General features: G+C 26.1%; 1 protein-coding gene across 1 annotated transcript in view; it reads right to left on the bottom strand.

Annotated features, from left to right (window-relative positions):
• Positions 1-773: 773 nt before the first annotated feature.
• The window catches only part of LOC135924642 (death-associated protein kinase related-like), a 33,959-nt gene continuing 12,029 nt past the window's right edge, over positions 774-22,703 (bottom strand). Inside the window, exons 2-9 of the mRNA XM_065459736.1 lie at positions 22,366-22,530; positions 15,513-15,728; positions 14,841-14,994; positions 6,814-6,940; positions 6,142-6,282; positions 5,015-5,165; positions 3,632-4,483; positions 774-1,405 (exon numbers count right to left, since the gene is read on the bottom strand). Coding sequence (XP_065315808.1) covers positions 1,024-1,405; positions 3,632-4,483; positions 5,015-5,165; positions 6,142-6,282; positions 6,814-6,940; positions 14,841-14,994; positions 15,513-15,728; positions 22,366-22,481 — 2,139 coding nt within the window. The 5' untranslated portion in view covers positions 22,482-22,530 and the 3' untranslated portion in view covers positions 774-1,023. The remainder of the gene's footprint in view (positions 1,406-3,631; positions 4,484-5,014; positions 5,166-6,141; positions 6,283-6,813; positions 6,941-14,840; positions 14,995-15,512; positions 15,729-22,365; positions 22,531-22,703) is intronic.

Here is a 22,703-nt window from a genome sequence, read left to right as displayed (position 1 = left end):
AAACAAAATAATAAATTGATCCCGAATTAAATTGTTAAATATTGATATTTGTATCGTTCCTGATATCAATATAAATTTTATTTTTAATAAAAAAATAATTAAATATTTTAAAGTATATGCAATTATTTTAATGTTTATACGCACTTTATCCTTTCTGATTGCTGGGGTAACAAGAAAGGATAAAGTGCGCAGTACTAAGAATACTAAGTAGTTTAAAGGTAGTGCCCATTAAGACTAAGTTAATGGTAAACAGACTTAGGTGGTTTGGGCACGAGAAGGCCTATGAACTACATAGGAAATAAGGTTGAGTTTGTTAGTGATGGGCAAACGTAAAAGAGGAAGACCAAAACTTCAATAGGGCCATAAAGTTAGAGCCAATATAAAGAAGTATAAATTAGATAAAAGAGATTGTATGAATAAAATGTGGAGAGAGATGTTGAAGGAGCTTACCACCAGAAAAGGTGAAAGCTAAAGAGAAAAAAAAATTACTACACATAATTCCCGCATTAAAATTTCTGTTCCCCTAAAAAAAAAAATTATATCATGATTTTATACTGCATCTGGGCGCATAAATCTAGTTGGAAAACTGTCAAGTTGAAATTTTATTGCTCATTATATAAATTACATATAAGGCATGAAATCGTAATAACTTTATTATATTTATAAGAAAACGAATTATTAAAAAAATAAATAAATATATCTTAAAATAAATATAAATTGAAGATTGGTTTTACGATGTAAAAAAAATAATTGTAATAATAGTTTTGTTAAATATAAAGACTTGATTTAAGAGTTGAATAGAGATATGGACCTACTGATATAATTTTAAATAAAACCTTTGCACTGACTATATTTAAGATAGTTAGGTTTGATGAGATTGAAATTGTCTTGTTACAAATACCAAATTTATATACTTAATAAGAATATAATTTCAAATATATTATATCTATTCTAAACTTTTTTGAAGGAATTCTATAGTTACAAATAATTATTTTGATCAATTTAAAAATGAGTTATAATAAGTTAAGCCCGACCACTCAATAAATTATTATGAGGAGATGGTGGAGAAGATGGGGGCCTCTTATCTGAATCTTTATTCGACATGTTTAAAGTTCCAACAGATAGCTTGGAATTGCTAGTTTTAACTTGACTACATACATCAGTCTTGAATAGATGTTTATCAGCAAAATTAGTAGGGGAATTATCGTTGTTGTAATATTTCAACTTTCCTTGAATGCTACTTATAGATGATGCCTGACTATGGGAAGTCGAGTACGTGCATAATTTCCCGTTGACTAAACACTTACGATTTTTTGCGAAAGAGTTGGATTTGTTTCTCATGGCGAAGGTTTCAAATTGATCGTTTAAGGAGGATCTTTTCTTTCTATCGACGTTTATCTTATCTCTTTAATTTATTTGTATATTTATTTTTATAGCATTTAACACATAAATATGATTATGTAATCAAAAAATATATCAATATGAAATTATAAAAAAATAATTTTTGATAAACTATATTTAATGAAGAAAGCTTAAAAATTTAACAGTTCGAATTCATTTGAAATGAATGATAAAAAATAATAATCTTCATTCATCATGGGTTCCAAATGATAAAATTAATTATTTAAAATAAACAAATAATATGTTTATCAGATGGTATTATTTATTACTAATTAAACTTTTATTTATCTTTTTCGACGGTAGACCTGTGCACCATCGGATCACGCCGTCCCATCAAAAAATTTCACCATGACTTGCACCGACAGACCCGCTGTTGATTTTTAATACAACGGCAGCGCGGCATAAAAAATGTATAAATGCGATATATTTAATATCATATTTTTGAATTCAAAGTTTACATCATTCACTATATAATATTAAATTATGCTTTTTACGTATCAAAATTAAATTAATTGATTAATATATCCTTTTCATTTCCAATTATTCATTCATATAATAAATTTTCATGGAACCTCGTTTATAACTATTAAATAACAACGCTCTCTAATAATAATCCAGTTATGCGTGAGTGCGGAGATACTTTGATAAACTAATTATAAAGAAAGAAAACAAGAAAAGTACCATAATGATTATTACTAAGAAAGTTACTTATTATTTTAACAGTTATTTATTTTAATTTTAAACTATTATGATTTCAAAATTTAACGATTATTGACAAAAATTTTATACCCCCCACCCCCTTCAATTTTTAATTAACGTCTAAAACATATTGACATTGATGAGATGTGGAAAAGATTATTCAATTTATAGATCAAACATTAAGCACATAGCTTGAAATATTTTATCATAGGTAGAGCTTTGAATAGCACTATTTGGAGCAGAAATGTTTTATTTTAAGGGGCTTCCTAAACCATTGGTTTTTTAGGCCATAATAAATTGAAATGCATTTTTATTTATTAATAATGATATGTATATAATAATTTTATTGTTCAAAATATCATAATACTTATAAATTGAAGCTAATTATATATAAAAATTGAAACTTAATTTTGGTCAATTTAATAAACATTTTGGACATAAAAAAATATGAATTTTAAGAAGATATTAAAATTTCTTAGCATAAATCCTAATTACCAATCATAAACAGCCATAAAATTGCCTTTTCAAGATTTTGAAATTTTTTTCATTATTAATTGCCATAATTGACGTGTATGGTTTAGCAAACCCCGCTAGCTCTAAATTGACAAATCATGATTGAAATAATATCTAGATTTGATAAAAACTTATAAAACTTACCCAAATTATAGAAGAATGTTTAAACTTTGTAATAAAATTTAATTTACATATAAATGATTATATATTTTAATAAAAATTAAAATTCTGTCATGTAAAAATCTTTTAAAAATTTCATCAAACTTTTATTTCTTAAATAAAATTTTTAGTAATTAATTATTTCAAAATATATTTTGTCCATAGATGTATACTAATGAAAACTATATTAGGATAAAATTTTAACCTTCTGGTGTATTTAATTTTAAAATGAGATTAAGTGGTTTGCCAAGCCCCGGGGTTTACCTAACCCTAGTCTCCCCACACTTTATATAAAAAGTTTAAATATTATAATAATAAATCGATAAAATATTATTGTTAATGTGACTGAGAAAAAAGGATTTTTTTAAAAGAGAAAAAATATATTAATTTATGTAGGGTTACCAGGGAAAACATTAAAGAACTCTATTATAATATAACAATGATGAAACCAAGAATGTCCAAATAAATTGTATAAAATTACATTAAATTATAAATCAATTTGATTTATTAAAAAGGTTAAAATTTGCCGCCGCTTAATCAATGCGTATTCTGTGCATTGACAACCGCCGATTTATATCTAGGCGCACAGGTCTAGGTATAAGTAATGAATAGACTTAAAAATCAAATAATCGATTCTAATTATCGATAATATGATAACAACACATAAATTTAATAGACTACAAAATTAAATAATAGAAAATCGAATCGAACAATACATTGTTTAAAAACGAATCGCATTATATTGAGGAATTCGATTCAATCTTACAAAGTCTAGTAATATAAGTAACAAATACTTCATAAGTCAAGTATAATAATTAATACAGCAGATTATATAATTTTTATAGAAAATCAATATTACCTAATATTAGGCTGATAAAAGGAGGGACTTTCCGAGTAGCGCTTTAACTTTTTAGGTTCCAAAAAAATTTGGTTATTTTGATCTGTGTGAGGGAGAGTTGTGTGGCAATCGGGTGATTTTATGATTCCGTTAATTTTAGGAGATTCGCAATTATAATCGTGATTACTTTGAGGATAAATTTTTTGCGTATATTCGCAATTAAGCCTCAAAAATTGCAATGTAGGCAATGGATCAGGATTGAGCATAGTGGAATGTGTCCCATTTTGAAATGAGGCGGTATGAGGTGTTGTGTTAGGAATAAGATCGCGGTAATTCAAATTATTCACATTTTTTAAGTTTTTTAATGCATCAACAGCTACTTTAATAGGTGTTTTTGTGTATATGTCACATTGTGAAGTCGAGTGATGACGTTTAACGATGACAAAGGAGTTAAGATGCTTGGACGTTTGGTCAATTGGTAATGATAACTTTTTCCGAGTCAATTTTGGTAAAGCATCGGTTTCATTTCCGCCTAAATTAAGAGAAACTTTCCTAGTTTTTATGGTAGTTTCCTGTTCACCAGTTTGTAGCGGTGTTATTTCTTCGGCTATAGAAGGTTGGTAAGATGATGGTTTGAAAATTATTTGTTTTTGAGGGGGTTCTTTAGAGGGAGGGGAAATTTGAAATTCGCCGGTAGTCTGGGAGGGTATAGGGAATACTTTGCTGAACAAGGTATACATTTTGACGTCACATATTTCCTGTTCTATTTGCTCTATTTGTTCGACAAGGATGTTTTCATCGCGAAGGACATTTAATTTAGCATTGTTTAAGAACCATTGATGATTCAAACATTGTTTGGCTGTCATACGTTTCCTAATTTATAAAAATTATATTATAGGATAGTTAATATGTTTTGTTTAATAGTTGTGGTTAAAAGGCGTATTTATATTTATATCTATGGATTTATAATTACGCCGGGAGGATTAAGGAGATGGATGATCAATTATTATAATTATTTTTAGTTTATAAATTTAAAAAATGTTTAATATGGTTTTTCTTTTTTAAAACTTTTATTCGCAACCACCATTTAATGCCAATTCCTTGTAAAAATACAATCATGATGATAAGTTAATCATTAAAAAGTTTTAAAATAACAAAAATAGTAATGGTTTTTTATAAGAGAAAATGTAGTTAGAATTTTATATTTGACTTTAAAAAATCGGTTCGGACAAAAAGCTGAACCAATTCCAAAACTAATTTTATTTAACATTTGTATTATTATATTTTATTAAATTATTATAAGATATTATTTTGAATCGTGGTTTAATTTTTTCTCTTCCTTTAAATTATTTTTTGTTACTTTCTTTCAAAAATAGGGTATATTCGTTTATATTTTTTAGTAACTTGGGATGCAGAACGCACAATTTCGTGATAAAATCAATGGCCTCCTTGGAGATGTGATCAAAAAGTTCTGAAGGAAAATCAAGATTGCACATAGTTATGTTCAAGTAAGTCTCCTGTACCATATCATTGTTAGAGCCTCCTCCCTTACTTTCTAACATAAATAAAATAATTTTGGTATTATTAATCGATGAGCGTGTTTAAAATGTAGGGGGGGGGGGTAAAGAGAGGGCAACAATTTTTAAGATAATTTTTTAACCCTTGAGCATAAAGACCTTATATTTTGTGTGAAGATGTATTTTTATAATCTCTTACCTATGTTTATCTTTCGAAAAACTTTCCTGGAATTATAAAAGTTGTCATGGGCTAAGGTTGTTATGGGCAAACCGCTTAAAATGTTCCATCTGATTTAAGCTTTAAAAGAATAATTCTTAAATATTAATGGTTACACCATATAAAAAGATATTTTTGAGCAAAAAGAACCATTAATAAATAGTTTCAGTGTTATTTGGAATAAAATTTTAAGAATAGTCACATAGGGATAGAATAATTGAAATGTTCAATGGGCCTTTTAAAATGAGCACTCAAAATATTATATTTTTGATATAATATTTTACATTCCGGTATAGTATTGATTAGCTTATATTTAAAAGTGATGAATAGATATCAAAATTGCAATATTTTGTTCGATTTTATTTTAGCCGTTTTACCCTGGGGTAAATGGCGAAAATGAAACACTTCTCATAATTAATCATAGCTCCTAAGGCATCATAAGTAGAGAACTGCACTTTTTTTATTTTGTAAATAAGGGATTTGGCTATATAAATCTATAATTTTCTCTATTTTGTTTGTTTAAAAATTTAATGGCGATAATGCAAAATACCAATCGTTTTACCCCTGTCCCCCCTATTCTAGGTGTAGTTAAATATAACTATTTGCTTTCCTGTGGAATAATTTTAAATAACTTTAGCAATATATATATAATCCTAAACTATATTCTTTCATTTTAAAAAAAGGAAATTTTTAGCAAAAAATATCTCTAACTTCTAAATTAAACAACATATAGTATTTGGGTTTATTCCAATAATTGATCAGTTTAATGAATTATAACATTAAAAATTTGATAAAACCTTCGCTTTCGGATTCCGTATCGGATTCGCTATTATTAGAAGAGAATGGGGAATGACCGGTTAACATGACGTAAGTTAAAACGCCTAGACTCCACATGTCAGTTTGAGTGCTGAGAGCGTCGTAATTCAATACTTCAGGAGCTTTAAAAAAAACAATTCGTATGTTTAACGTTAAACTAATTCTTGAATTGGTGTCGCACATTATAATACGATAATAACAAGCACGGCAGACCACTTGAAACTCTATAATTTGATCATTCATACAAATTATTTGAATCATCATTATTGAGGAGGTAAAATTGTAAAAATTTATTTTTCAGATAGATGTGAGATGTAATCCTAAAATCATAAGGGTTCCCTTGGAATCTTGCCTTGCGATGCCAAATAAATCTTTCACAATTTCAAATCAAAGTATTTTAAGAATAATTTGTTCGGAGAGAAGTTTTATTTTACATAATCGATGTTAGATTTAAAATTATCAATGTAACCCCAAAGATTGCCATTAAATAATAATTTGCACTTATGAAAAGAAGATCCGAATTAATTGCCTAAAAAATATTATAGTCTTGGAGCCATTGCTTTGTCAAAGTTTGACTGCATAAAAATATTGCAAAACACCGTTGATAATAAGATACGAGGAATTTTCATAAATTTAATACATAACCAATTTACCAACATAATCCGGTGTTCCAATCATTTCGCGCATTTCAACGTTGGAGTTGATTATCCTGGAAAGACCGAAATCACATAATTTGATATCTCCTAGGGGCAGGGGCTGCGTCAAAAGGATATTCGAGGGCTAAGATAGTTATAAAATAATGAAGATACTTATACTATTAATATTCAACTGTATATTGAAGAAATTTTTCAAAATATATTACACATGCATATCATATTTAGGAATTTATGGTAAATAAATTTAATTTTTTCTTATGAGTTACGTAACCATTATAGTAGTAAACAGTAAAAAGGAAAAAATTATTAGGAACAAAATTTTGATCAGCTTTCCGATTAAAAAGCGATTGAAAACATTTATTATGAAAATTCTATCATGTTTAGAGTTTAATTAATTGTATATTATCTAATATTGATAGACAATATAAAGAAGAAAAAAAGTTATTAGCAAATTAAGAAAAAAAAATGTCATTAATGGAAAATATAGAATGAAATAACTTTGCGCTAATATTTAATGCATGACTAGTATACATATTAACTCCGATATCAATTTTGCAAACCACAAAGAAACCGAGTTATAAACAAAATGAAAATTATGATGTCACTCTTAAAGCATGAAGTAATCCAAACTTTTGAACAATAATTCTGTAACTTGCAGAGCCATTGCCACGGGGAATCCTGGGGGGGGGGGCAGGCTCTCCAAATAAATTTTGCCCCCAAATTTAAAAAAATTTATTAGTTATTAAATTTTAATTCACAATTAACAATTATATCTAAATAAAAATATAACAAAATTTTAGAAAAATATTATTTATTTAATTTATACAAAATAATAAACAAAAACACACCTATAAAAATATTGATTATAGAATACCCATTCACTCATTACTAGCCCAAGTGATGAATTTTGACAAAAGAAATTCGGCAATTGGAATAAAGCTGCAAAGAAGGAACTGCTATAACATGAAAGCTTAAAAGCTCATTTAAATTCAATAACAATATGGCATGATAAATACGGATACTGAGATAAAACAATTCTGGTAAGCCAACAAATTAACCGTAATCGTTATTATCTTAAATAAATATTTGATTTGATGCTATTTATTAACATACAGGATCCTTTTCGTGGGACTAGTTCAACAAAAATTACGGATGCTGAGAAAAATGAAAACATAATTTATTCTTCTGGACTATTTATAGCAATATTTTCTACACCACCCAAAAGGATCCTAAATTAAATAAAATTATAAAATGAATATACCCAAAAAAGCAAATTTCACATTTAATTGTATTTAAAACAACTTAATGAATTAAATATTAATTCATCGCGAATGTAATAAGCCAAGCAATATGATGGTACAAACTTCACGTTGGCAGAAATGGAGGAATACAAACCCTGCTTAAAAAAAAATTTAATAAAAAGGTGCGATGGTATAATAATATTTTTTATCATTTCTAATTTTTTTAAATTTTTATATTGTATCATTTTTTAGCATTTAACGTATCATGTTAATATACCGGCCATTTAAGAGACTTTTAGGCCAGAGGCGGACTGGCAGTGTTGTTAAAATAGCGCCCTACAAGTAACGCGCTATTATAGCTCACTACTTTTTTCAGTAGCGGTAGCTATAGCGCGCTACTTTTTTTAAAAAATAGCGATAGCGGTAGCTCGCTACTAATGCGCGCTACTTTCAATTTTACATAATAAATACATCTAAAAATTATTAAAATATATTTTTTATAAAATCTAAAATTATAATCCTTTTATTTAATTTAATTTTGAAATTTAAATTTATATTTAAAAATATACATTATTGTTATATATTAGATATAAACAGTTGTTAAATAGCAATCTGTATTTAATTTATATTTCGCGCATTCATTAAATTATATATTTTTGAAATTCCGTTATTGGTATGTCCTTGCTTTTATCTTATTTTATATTTCATTTTATTTATATTAAGCATTATAAATCTTGTTATGTGTGAGATTGTTGAAGATATTAATTTCTTTGGAAAATGAGCAAAATATAGATGATCCTTTCCCATTCAAGAAATACTTTAACCTTGAAGAAAAAATTAATACTGTGGATATCGATTTCGGTGCAAGATGTGCCGCAAAATTATCTCTTCAAATCATACGAGCAGCTTTAATTTGAAAAAACATTTAAAGGTAATATATTAAACAAATTTAATATCAATGTGTAGGCTAATCTTTAATTTTTAAAATAAATTAAAATAAAAAACCAATCATTTTTTTTATATATTCATAAATTTTATCTAAATTATTTAAAACATTTTAAAATAGTTATTTCAATCATTTTTATGTACATATCTCCTACATAATTTTTATTCTAAGAATTTTATAATTTTAGAATGTGCACACTTCAAATTATAAAGAGATTGAAAAATATCTCAAAAGTTTTGGGGTAATGGAAGAAGATAAACCCACTTCCAAATGAAATTTAATACAAACAAAATTAGCCAATTTGGATTCATCAACACCTGGTGTATCCCAAAAATTGGCTGACAAAGTCATTATGAACTTTATAATAGATACAGTTCAACCATTATCCTTGGTGGATAATGATTCTTTTATAAAGATGATAAACACTTTTTCTCCACGGACCAAGATATTTTGCCGGCAGACATTGATGGCAAGAATTTTGGAGAGCTTTAAAGAAATGAAAGAATCTTTGATATTAAATCTATCAGATGTCTCCTACGTCTGTACAACGGCAGATTGCTGGACTCACAATAGAAGGTAAAAATGTTTATTTTCTGATTTATAATATGTCATATTTTTAGAGCTTATTTAGGAGTAACTGCACATTGGATTGATCCTAAAAATCTTAAACGAAAATCTGTAGCGTTAGCTCTAAAGAGAATAATTGGCTGTCAGACTTATGACATTCTAGCCAATATTATTGCAGAAATCCATAGGTCTTACAAAATTCAAAACAAGGTTTGTAAGATGATTACGGATAATGGGTCTAATTTCCTGAAGGCATTCAGGTTTTAAATTTATTATAATTTTTTTATAATATGATATAAATAATATAGAATATTTGGGGAAGATAATAATAAAAACAATACTAGTAATATTCCTGACAAAAATATTGAAGATAGAGAACAAGAAGAGGATGATGAAATGGAGTTTGAGATAATTGATGTTCTTGACATCCTTGGTTTTAAATTATTTTATATTTAATTTTTCACCAATATAAAATAAAATTTATAATATTTAGGATCTTCAATAAAGTCTTCTATGTTACCTAGCCATCATCGTTGTTTCTGCCACAACCAAAATTTAGTTGCGACAGTGGATGCTGAAGAAGCATTATTAAATGAGGATTTTAAAAGAGTATCAAGATCTACATTTTCTAAATGCCAAGCTCTTTGGAATAAACAAAATAAGTCATCAAAGACGTCTGATATTTTCAAAAAAAAATTAGGACGTTATTTATTGACACCAAACACTACAAGATGGAATAGTGTTTACAATGCTAAGAAACTTTTAGCATTGTTTCTAGATGAGAAAAAAATGGAAATGAATTATATATTGGATCAAATGGGAATACAGTATTTTAATGTGGAGGATCATACTTTTATTAAAGAATATACTGAAGTATTTTTAATTAATAAATAATATTATATTATATTTAACCATTTTAATTTTTTAGGTTATGCAATATGTTGCTGCCTCACTTAAAATCTTAGAAGGGCAAGATAATATGAGCATGGGATATTATGTGCCGTCACTGAGTATATTAATTACCAAGCTCAAAACAATCAATAATCTAAAATTTTGCCAACCACTGATAGAGTTTATGCTAAAAGGCATTGAGAAAAGGTCAAAACTTTATTTTTATTTACTATTATACAATTATATAAAATGAATGATTTATTGCTTGATTAGCCATAATTTAAATTGGCTTAATTTACAACACAATCCAGGCGCGTAACCAATGGGGGGGGAAAGGGGGAAATCCCCCCCCATCGCAAATTTGTCTGTTTTCTTAAATATCATTTTAAGCTAATAAAAATTTTACCCTCCACCCCCTCCCCCCCCCCCCAATCAAAATTTTACAAATATTTGAATAACAATTTTCCAACATAAATCTTATTTTTTTATAAATATATTTTATTAAAATTTCCTTTCCTTGTGAGTACATTAACATTATTCAAAAATATTAATAAAATGGAAAAATTTTAAGTCAAAGAGATTGAAATCAAATGGTAATTTAGTTTATTATTATATATAATTATTTTATTAAATTCAAAATTATTAGTAAGTTAGAATTAATAAGTATTTTTAATATTAATTATTAATAAATATCTATAATTTTTTATATATTTTATTTTTATTTCGATTTTGTAGAACAGAAGAAATAGAAATACAAAAGTTAAATAAGGCTGAGCATGAAAAAAAGTAATCAGAGTTTATCAATGCTGCTAGTTGCATCAATAAATTATTTTCCTATAGCTCACTACTTTGTAGAAATTTACAAAAACCAAATTTAGATTTGGTTCAGGTTATTGATTTGGGGGAAAATATATATGAACAGGTTGATACAATAAGAATGAATGTAGATGAATATTTTCATAATATTTATATAGACGTTGAATCGAAGGCTAAATTTTATGATATAACACTAATTAAACCTCGTCTAGCACCTGGGCAATTATTGAGATGTAAAATAAATATTGGCTCAACTGAAGAATATTATAAAATATCTACTTTCATCCCATTCTTACATACTTTTTGCAAATAAAAGTACGGTTTTTAGATAAAAAACAAGTCTTTAGCAATCTTCAAGTTTTAATACCCAAAGATCCATCTTGGGTTTCTAATGCCACTATTGGTAAAATTAAATATTTAGCAAAATTTTATTCCTATGATATTGATACTGAAATAAATTTAATTAGTGAATTCGAATTGTGGTATAAATATTTACTACGTTTAGCTATTTTACCTGGGCATGCTATTGATGCGCTCAATCGGTGTAGAGAAACCTTGGCTCAAATTCCTAATATTTTGAAGTTGTTTTATATTCTACCATGTTTGCCTATTATAACAGGTACGAATGTAAGGACTTTCCAACTTAAGAAGGTTGAAAACATATTTATGAAGTACTACTTCCGAATCTCGGCTAAATGGGTTAGCTCTGTTAAATATCCACAGAGATTTGGTTCCAACGACAAACAAAATTCTTGATTGGCAACATTCTCACGAAAATTAAAAATCACATTATAATTATAGTATTTAATAGAAAACTTTGTATAATACTGTATTTGATAAGAAGTTTAAAAAAACTTGTTTTTTAAATTATTTTCTAGTCAATATTTTATAGTTTTGTTAAACGCCTCGTTTTGAACCGATTTTTAAAAACGGCTAACTCAATTATTTATCCAGAAAAATATTATGCAAGCCTGAAAATTTTGCTCATAGAAGAAGCAAAGGTCTAGACATATAGTATCGAAATTTCGAGGCTTAGTTAATATTTTTCTGACGAAAATATTGAGTTAGCCGTTTTTAAAAATCGGCTCAAAACGAGCCGTTTAACAACATTAATATTTTATACACACTACTATTAATATTTTCAATAAAAAAATTATATTATACTAATATTGTATGAGAATTTAAGTTAAGGATAGCTTTAAAGCAAATTTTATAAAAAAAATGACATTAAAATTTATTTCAACTTTACATTTAAAATACTTTATTAAATATAATATACCTAACTAAAAATAATAAAAAAATAGGCTTGTAATATCCATTAGCACGAATTAATAAATAATAGTTACAAATATAAATATAATTATTATTAAATTATGAATAATTTAATGGAATAGCTAAAACATAAGACCCGGCCGAAAAAAATTTTTCCCACCCCATAAGAAAATCCTGGATACGCCACTGACACAATCTATAATATTAATATATAGTAATTATTAATTAATATAAAATTCAAAATTAATATATTATTAATTACCTTGTGTATAATAATTATATTTTTAAAATTTTTATTTACCATAATTTATTGTTATTTTAATATTTTTTTTATAAATGAATCTAAATCTCAGATAAATTTAAATTTTAAAAATTAAAATGGTATTCTTCTTTTTTTTATAATAAATACAATCGCTTTATATAAATTAGATTTCCAGATCTGTAAGATGATGATAATGTAATAGCTGCTATCGTTCATCCTAGTTTCAAGTTAAATTGGCCATACATTAATTTGACTGAATCTAAAGGGCAACTTGATAGGCTGATGGTAACGTTAAAAAATGGCATGCCTAACCACGATACTATAGCGAGATCGAAACCGCAGCCTTCCATAGACGATTTTTTTGAAATAAATAATAATAATATTATTGAACCTCTAGATGCTTTTTTTTAAATCTAAAAATACTAATTTAAATATTTTTGATTTTTTTCATATAAAAAGTTTGTTTATTAAATTTAATACTGAGTTGCCCTCAAGTGCTAGTGCTGAACGATTATTTAGTATGGCAAAGCTTATACTTTCTGATCGTCTCTCTAAACTTGGGGATGACAGTACCAAAATGTTATTATTATTAAAGTGCAATAATAAATAAATTATATATAATGTAACAAATTATAGTCATGTTTTTATACCAATATTTTATTTGTGGAAATAAAGTTACGTAAAAAAAAATATTTAAAAAAAATATTTAAAAAAAAATCAAAGTAGCGTAAAAAGTAGCTAATAGCGCGCTACTCATTTGAAAACGATAGCGGTAGCGATAGCGCGCTACTTTTAAAAGTAGCGTTTAACAACACTGCGGACTGGTCATTTAGAATCTCGTATTATGAGAATTTTTAAGCTATTTATGAAGTATTATTTTATTTAGAACTTTTAACTCAAAGGTTTCCACTCATGATTCAGTCGAAGCCTCTAGTCTTTAACTCAATGCGTTAATATAAATTAAATTATTGGCCATTATAATTTATAAAGTATTAATAACAATAGATCCACTAAATAAGTATCTATAATCAGTAGGAACTAATATAGTGGATGGTAAAAATTGTATTAACTCAATTAATTGTAAACAGTCATCATCATTGGAGTATCTACGGCTTCTTGCGAGGCCTCGTTCTCTATACTAAAAAGAGTTCTGAGCACTAGAGAATCATCGACGTAAACAAAATATAGTATTTTAATGGCTTATGAAAAAAATAACACAAAATTTAGCATTTAATTTATTTATTTTAAAATTTAAAAATTCGTATTATATTATTATAGTGATATTTTACATATATTCATATAATAATTATTTTGTATTTATATTTACATTTACAAATTAGAAAAAGATTTATATGAGTGCCTAACTATTTGTTTTATTTCAAAAAAACATTGGCCCCCCTAAGTAGTCCCCCCCCCCAACAAGAAATTCCTAAGTAAGGCCCTGGTAACTTGTATTAGACCATTAAATAAGTGCTTATTTGTATAATTAATTGCTTTAATCTATTTGGTAAAGGGGGAAAAAATTATTACAAAATAAGAAAAGGCATCAGGTCAGAATGGGGAATATAAAAATATCTAGTTCTTTGCCCAGACTGAAAAAATAGTATGTCCATTCAGATACCTGCCCCTTCATCCAGCCTAGGTCCCTCTATCCGACGGAGGGGAAATGGTATGAGTGTAAAACTCCGAGTCGGGTTAAAAAATCATAATCCGGACATGTTCAAAAAATAAATAAGAGACCACAAACTCAGGCCGAATTTTTTAAAATATATAAATTAATCAGTTGAAAAATTATCGGTTCTCAATCTAGGTAGAATGGAACTCAAGAATAGAAAATAAAATGTTTGCTGGATTACCGAATCTAATATCCTTTAAGTGGTCGTATGTCAAACGTACTATAAACATTCAGTGATTCACTTTTAGATTTTAAAATTACGGTTCAGTTTGGTATGAAACCAATAAACACCAAGATGCAAATCAATAAACAGCAAAATATTCGAAATAAGTAAATAAAATCTTTTTTATATACTTTGATATCTAAATGGACAATGTTTAAAGAATGCAAGTAAGCTAGGGCTTCTACAACTTGTCTTATCACGCGAACGGTCACATTTTCCTCAATCAACACCTTTTTGTCAGGCATGCACTCTTCCAGTGTCTGGAATATTTCTCCGCCGTGAGCACTTGTAATATAAAATAAATTTATAATGCATGTAAAATTTTCAAGTGCCCCAGTTACCACAATAAAGTTATTAAAATGTGAAGTTAACTTGTGTAAAAGTGGTTCGCCATCGAACTATTTCATGCTAATATATAGTTTGATGGGAATCGCTATCATTCGGAATAAAATAAAAGTTATGGGAAGTGTATTTGAGGGCTCAGACCAAAAGATTAACAAAAGGAAAGGGTTACATTCATAAACTAAAAAAAAAATTTAAAAATAAGTTTTTGTTTACCTGAGCCCTAAAAAATGATGAAAATTTGCCTCTGATGCACTATCTAATATAATAAACTCCTTATTTTTATCTTATATATATGTCGTAAGTATTAATAAATTCGGGGCAATGCTAAGTTCAAAAGTTGACATTCTGGCAAAATCTGGTCTTTTAAAATTAAAAATAGAACGTTTTAATTCATTCTTTAAATTTTACAAATTTGGTAAACCCCCAACGACATACTTATGCTATAAAATAATTTTTACTATTCCATGATCATTATAATTTCCGAACTGGTTTCATAACATTGATACAGGGATATAAATCTGTCATGTTTCGATATCATGTTATGGATGCGTATTTCGTTAAGAACTGAAGCTCTAAAAGTTTTTCCCCTACGCCTTTTCCGTATAAATTTTGCCGCGAATTCCAATCGCTTGTTATTCTTATCGTGGCATTTTTTGACAATAGCAAAGTGACCACTTTAAAAAGATTTTTAAAAAATTAAAAATATAAGACATTATATATGAGATAAATCAACGGAACAATTTGCTAGAACAGGTTAAACAATTACTTATTTTATTTACATCAGTTTTTTTGGCATAAAAAGTATGCGGTAAAGGGGGGGGGGTGAGGTATTTTTATTACATTGATTAACAAACATAACTCTAAAGGCTCAAATAAAGATTTAAATCAATATATTTTATTATAACCAATATAAAATGCTATGGATGTATGCATAATTTTTATAAATATAAAAAGATAGTTATATTAAATTCATAATCAGCCGTTCTGTGTTATCAACTCAAATATACACAAACAGAGGCGTTTAGAAGTTTTATTATTAAAAATACTTCCATTTTTTCAAATAGAAAATATTTTAAGACTGCTAATAGTTATTTATCATTAAGACCTATTGAAAACATTTTTTGTCGTCTCCAATTCATCCCTAGTTTACATTCGCAGCGGATGGATAAAATCTTTATTTTCAATCATTTTTTAAAAAAAATTATCGTATTTTTAAACTTTATCCTATTAATTTTTTTATTAAAATTTAAAAAATTTCATTAAGATAAAGTGGGGTTATATAAGGGCATTATCCTTTTGATAATGTTATAAATTTTTATAAAATATTATAAAATAAGCAAAAAGTTGTATTATTTCAAAAAGTGATTATTTTTTTTAATTATGGAATATTTCAAAATTTATTTTTATAATTTTTAACAATGTAAAATGAATCATTGTTAATTAATATTTCTGAACTTCAAAAATGAAAAAGAAATCTATTTACAAAAAAATTAATCCTACAATCAAATTAATATTTATTTTTCAATCAATCTTTGGTTCTTCTTCATTTAAAACTGTAATAGTTTTTGTTCCCCTCCTATGGCATCACAAAATATCTCAGATTAATTCTTGGAATTTAGTCTATTAAATATAAAATATAAATCAAAATAACATGCTTATATTTAATCTTTTTTTTGTATCAAATAATTACTAAATATAATATAATACGTAATTGGATAATAAATAAAATATTTTATATTTATTTGAATTCTTTTATTATTTCAATGCTCCATATTAACCACATTTTTAAATGATGAGGTTATTATATAATGTTTTTTTTTAAGTTTCCGGAAAATCCCAAATCCTAAAAATTCTTTAAATTCCTTTTAAATTTTGTTATAATATTTATAAAAGGAGGATATGTATTATATACATGTTATATTAAATTATGAAAAAGTTTATTTAATTTTTAAGAAAAACCTTAAAAGTTTAAATTATAGGAGAGATTGGGGTTATTATGAGCCCCAAAAGGCAAACTTCAATAAAAACAAAAGTACTTAATGGTTTTTAATAAAAAATTTGCCATTTTGGTCCTTCTTATTTGTTTAATAGGATGCAATTTTTAGAAGAAAAAAAATGTCTCCGAAAATATTTTAGAGGAAACAGAGGCAGGAAATAAATACTTTGGTCAATTAATGTGTAAATGGCTTGTTTTAACCTGAAAGAAGTGATGAAAACATTTAAATTTTATTTCAAATAATTTTATGGAGCGTTCCCGTAAAATAATATTAAAAATATTTTATTACAAAAATAATATTTATTATATATGTGTATTTATAAATTATAAGATTACCTTCAAAAATACGAATCGAATATTTACTGTTCGTACGATTCATATTTTTGAATCGAATAATTTTATTATTCGTATTTGAGCTTATAATAAAAACATTATTTTATTTGATTCGCCGAATATTAGATTTGATTCGAAAATTTAATTGTTTAGAAATATTTTCAAAAATGAAAAAATGGATTAATAAAATTTTAAAAAGTAAAGTTGTGGAAAAAAAAGTAAAAAATAAAAAGTTTATCAGGAAATTAAATCCTTATGAATTGAAAATAATTTAGTAATTTTTTGAATAATTTTAAATATTTACATATAATTTCGAATATTTACAAATGATTTCGATCGAAAGTTAAAAAAATATTCGATTGATAATATTATTTTAGTTATTCGTATTTCGAATTGAATAATTTATTCGTAAAATAAGAATCGAATAAAATCGATATCAAATTCAGAATAATCTGTTTTAGGTATACTAATAAGCATTCATTTTTTAATTTTTTTTAATTCCAGTTAATTTTACATAACAATATTATTCCCATTATTTAGTATTATGTGAATTGAATTAAGATTATATGATTAAGGGCGCGTGCGTCCAAAGTCCAAATTTTATTTTTAAAAAAAATAATTTTGACAAATTTTTGACTTTGGACGTACCTTAATTTTTATTTTAATGGGTAATATTATTACCAAGTTAGTATTTTTGGAACTCATATTTATATTAAAACAACCACCAAATAAAATGATATATTTTGAAACAAAATCCGGAAAGTTAGAAAACATGGAGCGAAACGGAAATATGTTACTTTTAGCTGGTCAGAAACGGAAAAGGAACGAAAAACCATATTTTTTGGGCACCTGATTAAACAGAATAGGTTTTTTTTGTCAACTTTATTTTTTCTTTCAAGATTTTAAATCATAAGGATAACGTAATATTATAAAAAATTTAACATGTTGTCTAATATCAAAAAAAGACTGTAACATATTTACTAAACCTTAAGTTAAATTATGTATACTCTAGAAGAAGAAAAAGTAGCGCTCTATCTCAGGCTCATTATAACCCCAGCCAGTCTTGTTTAGTCGATTGTATTCATTTATAAAATCATGTATATTGTATATAGTTGTTCAGGTCTATAATTCCATATCAGTGGCGTCACTGACTTTAAGGTTGCCTTTCTTAAATACTTTTTATATTTATATTTAAATAAATTTAAGTGTTAAACTAAAAAATATCGTGCAAATTTTTTTAATATAGGGTCGCTGAGTAACACTTTGCTCCCTCCCCCTTCTGAATCCAATTTCCCATATAGTTATTCCTCTTTTTTAAGATTATTTCATTTATCAATCCCGATATTTACATCTGTGAACAATAATAACTTTTTTATAATATTTCCTTATTTCCCTTTTCTACCTTAATTTTCTTCATTGTTTCCTCTCTATTATATCTACCACACCACACTATATCCTGAAATGTATGAGCACTCAATATAAAAATAACCTACTTTATAAAGAAAATTTAATTAATTTTTTAGATATTTTATATTATATTGTTATAAATAATAAAAAAATAATACAGAAATTTAAACAATTATATGTTATATACTTATTAAATATATAAAATATATAAAATATTTTGTATGACAATAATATGTTGCTTTATAAAACAAAAGACATGCATAGGATAAGGAAAAATCAGATATGTAATATATTATAAATAATTGATAAAAAAAATCACTATTAAATTAAATTAAAAATTATTTAAAATAAAATAAATATGAATATGAATAGGAAAGTTAGTTTAGTCGTTTTTTCAGGGGAAATAAAGTTTGACATTGACACCAATATATTATATAAGTTTTCTTTTTATTAATTCTTTTGAGTTTTCTATATATTATAATTAAATCATCTTTTATATTTATAATATTGAGCAATTGATTATTGTTCTGAATTTAATTTTCCATTAAAATACACAAATAATCTACAATTGTAATTTTTTTTTTTTTTTAAATTTCATTAGTAATATAATAAAATATACAAATTTTATTTATAAAACCGAATTGATTAATTTTATGCACATATAATTCTCCATTTCAAACTAAGATACTATAAAAAAAAATAGTTCAATATCAATAAATTTTCAATGTCAATATCATATCATAATAAATAATATCTGATTTTTTTATAAAGATTTAAAAATTGAAATCTGGTGAATGTGAAGATAAAAATTTACTATTAAATTATTAGTTTTCGTTTCATAATTCTATCTAATATAGATGATTTATAAACATTACATAATATGAAATATATAAAAATGTAGACCCAACTTTCTTGTAACCATGTGTCATTATATTAAATATAGTAATACATGATCGAGGGTAACTATGGAATTATACGATTATTTTAACAAATTTCTTTCCCATTACTCTTTTATTATTATATTATGACGATAGAGCAACCTTGATAGGAAACCCCGGGGTTGGAAATGATCGTTATTCGACAAATATAAGCAGGCGCGTACGCAGGAATTTGATCTGGGGGGGGGGGGATAATAAAAATTTTAAGAAATATTATTATTTAAAAATACTAAGCATAAATTTATTAGGACTAATAACTTTTCTAATACACAATTTTAAATTAATGTGAATTACAAAAAAATTATATATAAAAACTGGCATTGAAAAACTATAAAATAAATGTGAATTATAAAATATAAAGTGGATATAACCACGATATGAATCACTTAAATGACCCAAAATTTAAATTTAAATTTTTTGAGCCTTTAAAATTTATATATAAAGTATAAAAAATTTAAATGTTGGAAATATAAATTAATACACAAAAGGTTTCTTAGGAATATTTGTATTTTGTATGTTTTGAGCTAATTTTTAAATTATCTATCCTTGCTTGGCGTTAAATGCCTATGAATATTCAAAAGATCCAAATCAATCTACTTTCAGAAGTTGTATTTCATAGGTATGTTTTTCAGAGACTTGCAGGCTTGGCCCTAGGATTTTAATTTTTTTAAACATAACCGGGCCGGGCCCAAATTTTTTTTAAAAAAAACACCCGGGCTGGGCCTAAAAATTTTTTTTTAAAAAATATCGGGGCCGAGCTGTATATTTTAAAACCAAATATTTGAAATCGCCATTATAATCTATAAAAATCAAAAATAAATATAATTCATTTTAATAAAATTCGGCCGGGCCTGAAAATCTTTTTAAAAAAACACAGGTCGAAGGCCCTGCAAATGGTACCTCTGCAGGTCTCTGTCATTCTTCTTAAAAAAGAGAATGCTCTCTCATTAGTTTACTAATGGGAAGAGTTGCTAATATATATAACCATTTTAATACATTGGGAATATAATCTAAAATATGTTTGAAATAATGCAAAGCATCCATAGCATTTTTGGGACTGTATCAACCATAGTTAATCTTTTAATCATAGTTATTCAGCTAATAAGATATCATAAGATACTTTAACATCTTCATGATAAAAATCTAACAAATATTTTTTTTCTATCACCATCTGAAAAAGGTTGGAAAGGCTTTTGTGAAAGTAATATCTGCGGATTTGTAAGTGCTGCATGATGAATTAAAAAACCATTCATTTATTTGGGCTATAAATGTATCTAAGAGAGGGGACATTTGTTTTATAATACTCTTGTACTGATCCTATATTAATGTTTTGACAATGAGCTTGCTTGCTGCAAGTCGAGGGGGAGAAATATTAAACAAGTATAGCTCTGCTTTTAACTCAACAATACATATAAAATATGTTCTTCATCAACATTAGCTCTAATTTCCTTGAGTTCTAATAAAATACTCTCTGCTATTCTCATCTTCTTAATCAAGTCAATGTCATGTTTTTGAAAAATATTACATAAAATAGTTGTATAATTAAATAATACATTCTAATGAGAAAAAAAATTTGGAATAAGTATTGAATTCAATAATTTTTTGCTTCTGAGAAAATATTTCTTTCAAGCCATTGTGATATTTCAGTAATAGCAAATAATCGGCTCTTCTAACTCCATAAAAGCTGTTATGCTTGATGGCGGAGACTCGATCTAGTTGGACAAGCTTGCAATTTTTTTCTCCCTGTTGGACAAGGAGTTTTAGAGATAATTATTATTTGACTAGAAATTTAGATAAATAATACGCCACCAAAATTTGAAAATAATAGGTAAATTACGCCAAGGAAAACTTGAAATCGAAATTAATTGATAAAATAACTTAGTAGATAAATGTGATAAATAAATGTAATTAAATATATATATGAGATAGGAATAAATATTAACAATAATATTTTTTACCCCCCTGCCCCCCCCCGCTGCGTAAGCGCCTGAATATAAGGTTTTTATTTAATTAGGATCAATCCCATTTTTTTTCAAACACAATTCAAATATTTTTTTTAAAAAAATTATAGAATTTTAACTGAATAAGGGTATTTAATTTATTATGTTATGCAATTTTTCTTTTAAATTAACGATATTCTTTTTATAATATTTGACATCTATATTTTTTTTAAAAAAATAAAGAACTTAGTTAGATAGTAAGAATGAGAATAAATATTTTTGGCTTAAAATCATTCAAGAAGATCTTTAAAAATAGTAGATGCACTAAAGAATGAGATTTAATTTTTAATATTATTTTAATTAAAAATTTGCTTTTTTTATAAATAAGGAGTATAGTGTATTATGTGTATTGTACTCCAATCTTCATTGTGTATCAATCCTTCAAATTCAGGAGAAAAAAAAATGTAGTTTCTAATAATATATTATAAATACATTCCTTTTAAAATCAACCATTCCAATGATCCTCTTCCAAACCTCTGAATCTACCATGAAAATACAATGACTGAAGGGGGGGGGGTGTAAAGTCCCTTAGCACACCAAAATGATAAGTTAGAGCTAACGACGTCCCAGTTTTTAGTCAAATATAATATAAAACTTACTTATTTTGTATAAGTTTATATTTTTTTAAAAAAAATACCTGGCTATCTCCTTTTCGATTTCGTAAAATTGATAAAAATCTTCTTTCCGGATTAAATTTTCGATCTCTTGGTCCTCTAAGCATTTGACATCATCCGAATTGGAATATCCCAGCATACACGTTTTGATTTTCAGAATTGTGCAAAAATTTGAGGTATATTTCTGTCTAGAAATCAATAAAAAGAATTTTGAAAACAAAATTAGATTATAATGGTTATAATTAATAATAGTAATTATATCAATTAAAGTTTTATAACATATGAAGAAAAATTATAAAACCCAGTTATGATTTAACAATTTTGATAAGATCCTTTTAAATTTAGCCGGGATCGAGATTAA

This window comes from Gordionus sp. m RMFG-2023, chromosome 1, assembly GCF_954871325.1.
Source record: "Gordionus sp. m RMFG-2023 chromosome 1, tfGorSpeb1-WG-v2, whole genome shotgun sequence".
In the NCBI taxonomy this organism is placed as follows: Eukaryota; Metazoa; Nematomorpha; class Gordioida; order Chordodea; family Parachordodidae; genus Gordionus; species Gordionus sp. m RMFG-2023.
Note: the sequence above shows the minus strand (reverse complement) of the source record. Positions and strands in the feature narration are given on the sequence as shown.